Consider the following 10,046-nt stretch of genomic DNA (forward strand, 5'->3'; position numbering starts at 1 on the left):
AGTAGCTAGAGCCTGAGTTGAGCCGGCCCAGACTAGTGACACCCACATTTCTGAATGGGGTATGTGGGTTGGGAGTGAGAATTGAAGTAGGGTTATAGAAGAGGAGCCCAAAGAGAGAGGAAAACCTTTCACTGAACACAGACCAGAGGACAGGTTTGTTTTAGTACTCTACAAGGAACCTCCACTCTGCCAGGCTTGGTGGCACACACAAGTAAACCCAACATGTGGGGAGGGAGTAGAGGTAGGAGGATCAGTTCAGGGACAACTTTGGCTACTTAGTAAATTCAAGGTAGCCTAGGCACAATCAACAAAACAAAAGATGGAAGGGAACTTTCACTTTGCAGTCACATAAACTGGTAGCATATTAAAATTATAAATGGCGGGGCTGAGGCTGTAGCTCAGTTGGTAGAAGTGCTTTTCTAGCAAACACAAAATTTTAAGTTTGATTTCCAGCACTTCATAAACCAGGCATGGTAGTGCCTGCCTGTAATCCCAGCCCTGGGGATGCAGAGGCAGGAGGATCAGAGCTACATAGTATATTTGAGGCCAGCCTGGAATACACGAGGCCCTGTTTCATGGCCCACATCTCTTAGATATAAAAAAGATTACAAAAATTGTGCATAGGGGTAGAAGAGGTGGCTTGGTGGGTAAAATACTTGCCAGGAAAACATGAGGACCTGGGTTCAAATCCCTAGAACCTATGTAAAGTCACGTGTCTGTAGTAATCTTAGTGCTGAGACAGACGGTGGAGACAAGAAAATGCTCGGGAGTTTGAAGGGCCAGCTAGCCTGGTATATACAGTGACAAACAACAGAGAGACACTGTTGAGAAAGGTGAAAAGCAGGATTGACATCCAAGATTGTCCTCTGACCCCCACACATGTATTATGGCATGTACATGCCCACAGTCACACTCATGAATGCACTTGTGGATGCACACACACACACACACACACACACACACACACACACACACACACACACATACACACACACACACATGTACACACACACACATATACAAACACAGACACACACACACACAGACACACACGTACACACACATACATACACACAAACATGTACATACACACATGTACACACACCACACCCCGCCCACACATCATGCTTCCCTTAAGACTGTCTCTGAAGCTTGTCCTTTTCCTCTGTATCTCTAATGGTCTTTGATCTCTGAAACACACTCAGCCAATTTTTGGTTTAAGCTTTCCAGAGTGTGGGGCCAAAGACTTTTAAAACTTTCTTTAAAATATTTTAATTTTGAGACAGGGTCTTGCTATGTAGTCCAGGCTGGCCTTACTTCTGTGGCAGTCTTACCGCATGGCCTCCCAAGGGCTAGGATTACAGGTGTGTGCTGCCACGCCTGGCTCCCAAATGCCTCCTTAAAGCAGCCTGAATTCTTGTATTATTTCTTGCTAACCACACCCCCAGACCTGCCTTCCATCCATGTGCAAGCAAGCACCTTTCCAGACACAGAGATGAGAACGGCACACTCTGACTGCAGCACCAGCTTTATCAGTGTGCAGCTCTGCCTGAGGACTGATACATCTTCAGGCATACTAGTGATGTCACCGCTGCTGATGCTGAGGATATTTAGAGCAAACCAATGGGAAAACCAATGAGCATGACAAAGGATGAGGGATGGGGTGATCGATAAAGCTTTTCAACTCAAACTTCATCCGTTCTATAAATAGCACAGCTCAGAATAGACTTGTGAGATTATTGTGCTTCTTAGAAATGAAATTCACCCATGCTCACCCGTGCTCAGCACAAGGCCTAATATGCTCACTCACCATTAAAGCCCTGGCAGCCCCCACCCTCACCCATCTACGGCTAGCTATAGCCTGCATGTTGCTATTCTCAGGTGTCCAGGGAGATGGGTGTGATGAAGACAGTTTTCTGTTGGCATGTTCTGGGATGCCAATAAGGCTTGGCAGGGAAATGAAAATTAGAGAAGGCATCCAGTGGCTACACTCAGTGGGAAAGCCCTTGTCTAGGGCGGAGCAGGTCCTGGGTTCAAGCCCTGGAATTGGGAGGGAAATTGGAAAAGAGCAGTTTCTAGGCCCCCCAGGCTCCCAAATGGTCCTTGTTTTCCATAGATGAGAATCTTTTCCCAGAACAGCTTGCTCCTGGCTGTATTTTGAGATCTGGCCCATCACCCACAGTAACAACTAGAAAACATGAAAAACAAAAACAACAACAGAAATTCCTGAAGCTTTTTTTTGTTGTTTTTTTGCTTTTGTTTTGTTTTGTTTTGTTTTGGTTAGGCTGGGAACAGTCTGCTGGTTTAGCTCTCCAAGGAAAGCGGAAAACCTCGGTAGCCTGGCAACTTGAGAGGGCCCGATCCTAAATCCCACTTCTGCACTCCCTGATGCAGGCATTTGATTCGCTCAGTGTTTGCACTCCTTCTATCTCACCAATGCTGAAATGAAAGGAGCTCTGAGGTCTGTTACTTAGTGTTTTTGTTTTGTTGTTCTTGAGACAGGGTCTTGTTAATAGTTCTGAGTGTTCTGAAATGTGATCCAGGCTGGCTTTGAAGTGTATCAATCCTCCTGCTTCTACCTCCCAAGTGTGGGACTACAGGCTGCACCATCAATCCTGGCTGAGACACTTTTAAAAATCTTTCCTGGGTACTGATTTCCTTTCCTAGACTGTATTTCCTGCTAGTCACTCATTCTGCATAACTCCACCCTTACAGGGAACATATTTGAGCCAGATAGTTGCAAGTTCAAACAAATTGCCCTTGAGCTCTCTAGTTCCTGGAGGCAGGAAGCATGCAACAGGATGCCTGGTCCCAGCCATCTTGTACTGCATGCTGGGAGCATGTCTGCAGTGCTCCAGGGCCCGGGTGGGAATCAGTCTGTCTATCAGCTGGTCATTCACCTACTCGCAACTTCTACAATGTCTACACCGGTACTAACTGTGCACAGTTACTTAGTTCTTACCAGGCACTCGTCCGCGGTGAGCAGTGCATGCTCACTGGCTGCTAGCTCCTCATTATTGCACTGTTGGCTATACCTTTTCCTACTCACCAAGACGTGTTTGTTTTGAAATGTTTTTGAACTGGCTTCTGTCCCAGATTCTCTTTGAGAACAATGACAGTTTTAACATATTTTCATCCAGAATGAACCAAATCTTAATACTCCCATGGCTTTTTTTTTTTCCTTTTTCTTTCTTTTTTTTCTTTTTGAAGTGGAACATAAACTGAAGAACACGTTTCAGACTCCCTCCCTCCAGTCAACATTCAACAAATGGTTCTGGGATCAGACACGAATTTCTGGCAGGGAGGGGGCCATTCCAGCCTCTCTCTCTGACACACACACACACACACACACACACACACACACACACACACACACACACACACACACACACACACACACACACACACACACACACACACACACACACACACACACACACACACACACACACACACACACACACACACACACACACACACACACACACACACACACACACACCACACACACACACACACACACACACCACACACACACACACACACTTTCTTTCTTGCTCTTCCCTTCCCCTAGCTAGTTTCACTTATATTATTCAGGCTGGCCTTGAATTTGGGACTCTCCTGCCTCAGCCTTCCAAGTACTGGGATAGCAGGTGTGAATCACCACACTTGGCTCAGATATCCTTATTTTGAAAAGATTTCCAGTGTCATACACTCGTGGTTTCTCCAGATTCCCTTCCCGGTGCAGTCCCCTCCATGGCCCACTCCACCACCACTGACATGCACCGACTTTCCTACCCTCTGTCTGGGTATATTAGAAATGGCTCTGGACTCGGACCATTCGGTTACCAGCTGTGTGGCCCTCAGCAAATTACCTGCTAGCTCCATGACTAATTTCTACATTTAAAACAGCTATAACATATACATCCATGAGATTGTTGACAGGATTAAATAAGATAATATCTTGTTATTTATCTTACTAAATGCCACAGGAACTGGCATTTAGTAAGACCTCAATAAATACCATTTTGTTCTAACTGGGTATGGTGGCACATAACTTTAATCCCAGCCTTTAGCAGGCTGAGAAAGGAACTCTAGGCCAACCTGCACTACATATCCTGCTTAAAAAACAAGTAAACAAACACATAAAAGCCAGATATGTGTTTTGCAACTATAATCTCAGCACTTGGGAGGCTGAAGTAGTAGGATTGCCACTAGTTTGAGGCCAGTCTGGGCTATACAGAGGGTCACAAGGCCATCCTGAGTTAGAGAGTACCTGTTGCAAAAACAAACAAACAAACAAACAAACAAACTATTAGCATGGTGGCACATGCTTAAAGTTTGAGGTTACCCTGGGTCACCTAGTGAGTTCTAGGTCAGCTAGACATACAGAGCAGAACTTTGTCCCCTCCAAACAAAGCAGAGGCTGGAGTGATGGCTTAGCACTTTAAGAGTGCACATTGCTCTTTCAACGGACCAGAATTCTATTCCTAGCATCCATGTTGGGTGGCTCACAACTGTAACTCCAGCTCCAAGGGGCCTGATACCCTCTTCTGTCTGGCTCTGCAGTCATTGGCTCTCACATGCACATGCCCACACACAGATATACGTGTGTGTGTGTGTGTGTGTGTGTGTGTGTGTGTGTGTGTGTGTGTGTGTAAAACAAATCAACCAACTAATTAAAACAAAATAGCCTTCTGTGAGTTCGAGGCTAGCCTGGTCTACAGAGTAAGTTCTAGGACAGCCAAGGCTACACAGAGAAATCCTGTCTCCAAAAAACAAAACAAAACAAAACACAACACAATTTCCACTACCACCAAACACAAACAAGCACGCACACAAACAAACACTAGCCAGCTGTAGTTGTGCATGCCTGTAACCCCAGAACTTGGGGGCTAAGGCAGAAGCACTGTTTGAGTTAGATCGGCTATGTGGCAAATTTAAAGACAGTCTCAGTTGCAAAATAAGAACCAATGACTAAAAAAGAAAAGAAAACTGAAAAACTGGTTTGTTTGTTTGTTTGTTTGTTTGTAATTGTGTTGAGAGTTGGTGATGCAGCTAGACCTAAATCCACCATTGTCATAGAGCAAATATGCTGAAAACATTACAAACACTTTAGGCTCTGTTGCTGGCTTGTTTGATTTAAGGTCTAATTTCCAGCGCTTCCAGCAAAGTACCTGGATACACGACTAGTATAAAGCTACTATGCATTCGGCAACTCGGGAGAAACACCTCGAGAATGGCTAGGAAGGACTATGGCTTACAAGGGAGTGAATGAGAACATGATCTGTGTTGGCCAGCTGAGCATCCTCGGTGTTCCTGTAACTGCAGCAGAAGCATTGCCTGCCTCCATGCCTCCTCAGCTGCCACCCATCTCCCCTTACACTAGAACTTTCCTTGACAGAAATGCAGAAATGATCATTTTATCTATAAAAACAAGGACTGCTGCTGAGATTTTCAAGGAAAATGCCCACTTAATGTATAATCATAGAAATAGGCTGGCACTGTGAGGGAATCGTGCTTGTCACCAAGCCTGATGACCCAGGTTCAAGCTCCAGGAGGACTCAGAGTAGAATTAGAGAAATCGCTTTCTTCAGGTTGTTCCCAACCTGCATACACATGAGTAGTACACACACACACACACACACACACACACACACACACACACACACACACGCTCGCGTACCCTGTAATGAGAAAATACAAAGAATAGATAATAATGCTTAAGCGTTTGAGGCTAGAATCTTGGCTCCAAAAATTTTCATTGTCTGACCTTTGGCAAATTGCTTATCCTTCTGAGCCTTCATTTCCTTATCTGTAAGAAAAGATAGCACGTGCTGGGCACACAGAGGTTACTGTGAGGGACGAGCAGATAATGAGTGCCTGGCATAGAACACGTAGTTAATAATGGCCATCAATGGGAACTTTGGTATCATCAGTAAGTGGGTTTTCCTGTTCTCACATCTTTTTGAGTTTAGGGGGAGTTGTACCTAAAGGCAATGGCCTGGCAGTTATGGCCAGGGTAGTATGCAGCTCACTGTTAGATCTCTCGCCATTAATGAGCCTCTAGATTCCACCCCCAGGACCAACACCTTTGGCAACAACAAGAAAAACTGAAAAATAACCATTATCCAGGTTGGTGAAATTAGTCCCAGCTTAACAATTTTCCAAGTTAGGCTTCCAGCGGTCTTTTAGGTAAATGCCTATTGTCTGCCTTTTTTTTTTTTTGAGATAGAATCCTGATGTATCCCTAGACTGCCCTTGAACCCAAGATCCTTTGCCTTAACCTCTGGAGTGCTGAGATTACTGTCATATGCCGTCACGTCTGGTTTAGAGAAATGCTTTTGGGTTGGGGGACTGGGGAGTGAACCTAGGCCTTGTGCGTGCTAAGCCACGATACACTGCTGAGACAGCCTGGAAGTGTTTCCTCTCAGCTACCTGAGTCAGTTAACCCCAAGGCATCAGAGTGATCGTTCTTTACTAGGCCCCTCTGCTGTACTGAGGGCTCAGAGATGCATAGGACTTCTCTCCTCTCCTGTCCTCTGGTCCCCCTCAGCTATACCTATCCCCAACCTCTCAGCAATCCTTCCTCAGCTTCCCAAGAGACCGGGTCACAGGCTAAGTAAGCCGTTACATCTCAGTCTCCCTCCGTTCCGTCCTTCTTCCTTCCAACTGAGTCTGGGCAAACACTCCAAGCATATGGTCTACAGCCAAGCTGTGCCGCTAAGTCAAAATTTTTGCTCAAGGAAACAACTGTGTCAAAATTCCTTTATTTACAAAATCTCCAAGGATCGCCTTCACTACTCCGTCTTCTCCCACATCCGCCAAGAGTCTCCTTAAATGGGCTGTTGCTGAGACCCTCCCTCCTCTTGTGGTTCCCACAATTCACCTATCTTTACCCCAGCTGCCATACAACTAAGCCATACGGTGAATTGTCAGTTCGCTGTTTAATGTGCAGGGATCTCACCGCTCTGAGCAGACCATAAATAACTTCAGAGCAGGAGTCTTCTGTTGGTTCACCTCACATCCCATCATAACTGCCATTTGTTTTGTTAAACAAAAACAAAAAACAACCCCCTCCCCTAGAAAAAACCCCCAAACAAACCTGTTTTAGATTTACTCATTTTTGTGTGTATAAGTTTTTCCTGCCTTCATGATGCCCATGAGGGTCAGAAAGGGGTGTTAAATGTCCTGGAACTGGAGTTATAGATGGTTGTGAGCCACCATGTGGGTGCTGGGAACTGAACTTGGATCCTCTTGGAAGTGCAACAAATGCTCTTAACCACTGAGCCATCTTCCCAGCCCTTCCTGGTCTTTTCAAATCACTTTAATTATCTTTCTTCCACCAGGGTTAATACTGAGCACTGGATTGCATGGAATGGAAAAGACAATCTCTGGTGTTTGCGCTTGGCCTTGAAAACAACTGAGTTGTTATCGCCCACTTGGAAACCCATTTGGAAGAGGACAAGCCACCTTCTCCTCACTTGAGGGACATAGAAAAGATTTTGTCCCATGCCACCCTTATGAACAAAGCTCTTCCTCAGCTTATCTTGAGTAAAAGTAAAATGACTCTAACCCTCTGGAAAAATATCCTGATTTCCCTATAATTACCTAGAGCCTTTAGGTTAGATTTTCATTCTTCTTACTGTAATGTCACCATGAGGAGCTCTTTTTCTCTCTCACTGAGGTGTCACCTGTGGGCAGATCAGTAGTGACATCCACCCTGAAACTGTACTTATTATACCTGAACCTGCTCGTTAGGAAAAAAATACTGAAAAAAAAGACTTAAAAATATTAAAAAAAAAAAAAGACAGCTGGGTGGTGGTGGCACACGCCTTTAGTCCCAGCACTCAGGAGGGAGAGGCAGGCCGATCTCTGAGTTGGAGACTAGTTCCAGGACAGGGTGCAAAGCGACAGAGAAACCCTGCCTCGAAAAAAAAAATGAAAAAACAAATACAAACAAACCCACAAAAAAACACCCCAAACCTTACTATATAGGAAAATATCCTTCATCCATGAAAACCTGTATATACTGGGGGATGGGTGAGCAAAGCAGAGTCTGGAAGAAAAAGGTTTGAGAGTGTATGTGTGCACATCTGTGTATGAATCAGACACTTCCCAAGGGGGGTAAGGGGAATGATAATCCTATCAGTCAAATTGATGAAAGAAGTAAAGGCTCTGGCCTATTTATAGACCTTAAATTGGCATGTGCTATACAGATTGAGTACCAGGTGAATTAGTTTTTTATTTTTTTTTATTTTTCAGGGCTATTCAGATAAAGCAAAGTAAAAGGAAATATAATGAGAAAAAAATAATAAACTATAACAAGAAAAAATGACTATTGTTTTGTGGAATTGTTCCCTCACAACATTGTTTTTTCTAACAGTCAATGCTGAGAGTAATTAGATAACATTCCGTCTTGCAAAGGGCTTGGAGAAAACACAGTCACTGAAGTCTGGGTGGAGAGGTGAAGAGGATTATCTAAATGCTGTACTGATTTTATTTGACTTCAAGGATGTTCTCCAGTGTCACTCTTGCTCTGGTGCCAAAATGTCCCTGAGCCGTTCGTGGAACCGTGCAGTCCAGAGAAACTAGCTCATGGGTGGCAAGACACAGTACACCTTTCCACAGGGACTCCAGAGAGATAACAGAGGCATGAGAGCACCTCTCCCTGGGAAGGAGCCCTCTGCCAAAGACAGCAGACTACAGGCCCCTCTTCCAAGGAAGGCAGTGATGAGCCACTGCCCAGTGCTCACCTCCAGGGCTTCCTTTCAAAGAGAAGTGTACTGTGTAGGCATGGAATTGTCTCTGGAAGCCCTTGCCTTGCACAAGCGCTGTTGGGAAAGCAGACCTATATTGGCACTCCCAGGATAGGATCACTCAGGCTCAGGCTCCTCTATTGAAGAGCGTCCAAGCCAGAACACACATTTCCCTCAATTCCTCCTCTACCCCACACTCTAGTTACTCACAATCCCCTCCAAGAACCTTACAGAGTTGTGAGTGTTAACACACAGGTGCCCCCCACTAGGCAACCAGAGAAGCCTCAAACACCATTCAGAGCAGAACATAGTCAAATCAGGCAGTTCTCCCTTCCATATTTTCCTTGTCTATGAGACAGGAAGAACAGCCCTGTCGAATCTGTTTCACAAGTGCTGCGTTGGATGGACCTTCCTATAAAGAATCAGAGCAGTACTATTACTGGTTTTGCTCTTTTTGTATTACATACCGCAGAGCTTCATAACGTAAGATAACAAAATGCTAAATAGGCTCCAAAAGCGGGTCCACAGCCTGCTGAGGGTGGCTGAGTAAAATAAAAGCTAGTTAAAAATCCATGTTGAGCAGTCTGAATTAGGATCTCCTGGATCAAAGCTGCCTAGTGAAGAGCCGGAAAGAATTTGTTACACTTTTAACAAATTCTCAGGCAATGCTGGGGACACAGGGCCAGCCTGGTTCCTGAACTCTATTTGTTCTATTCTGAGGAAAAGAACAGCTCTGCCGGGCTTGGCTGATGGGATGAGTGGCAGACATCACTTTACCATAGCTCTTAGATTTGACTAGTGCAAGTGGGTGACAACATGGGTCTTAGGCAAAGCAAAGCTGCTTAAGAGGCTATGGAGGGGTTAAGGTCCCACGGAGGACCCCTGGAGAGGGATGGGGTGGCACTGGGGGCGTAAAGGACCTGGACTCACCTACAATGATACCACAGGCGCTGACCAATCCGATCTCTTTCTTCAGGGCTACTCCGCCCCCTCCCGAGCCAGCCTCGGCCTCAGGGCTGGAGTCGGGTCTGCCACCCTGCTGGTTCTTGGCAGTGTTGTTTCGGTGTCGGGCCCCCTTTTCCATCTTTGCCCGTAGGGTTTGGATCTCCAAAAGCTAAAAAGGAGCTGTCTCTTTTTAAACGCGCGCGCGTGTAAATATATAGATACGTGGGAAAACAAGAGTTTCCAATTAAAAACGCCCGTTTCAAAAAGCAGAGAGCGCTCCTGGCCTCTAAGGGTGGCAGCGAATGAGAGGGAGCTGTAAATATTCCCACTCTGTACCGACAC

At 45.4% G+C, this 10,046-nt stretch overlaps 1 protein-coding gene across 1 annotated transcript in view; it reads right to left on the reverse strand.

Moving 5' to 3' along the window:
• Slc7a8 (solute carrier family 7 member 8) overlaps positions 1-9,843 on the reverse strand; it is a 55,106-nt gene extending 45,263 nt beyond the window's left edge. Inside the window, exon 1 of the mRNA XM_027390622.2 lies at positions 9,690-9,843. Within this exon, the coding sequence (XP_027246423.1) occupies positions 9,690-9,843 (154 nt within the window). The remainder of the gene's footprint in view (positions 1-9,689) is intronic.
• Positions 9,844-10,046: the final 203 nt, after the last annotated feature.

The sequence above is a fragment of the Cricetulus griseus genome, assembly GCF_003668045.3.
Source record: "Cricetulus griseus strain 17A/GY chromosome 1 unlocalized genomic scaffold, alternate assembly CriGri-PICRH-1.0 chr1_1, whole genome shotgun sequence".
Taxonomy (NCBI): domain Eukaryota; kingdom Metazoa; phylum Chordata; class Mammalia; order Rodentia; family Cricetidae; genus Cricetulus; species Cricetulus griseus.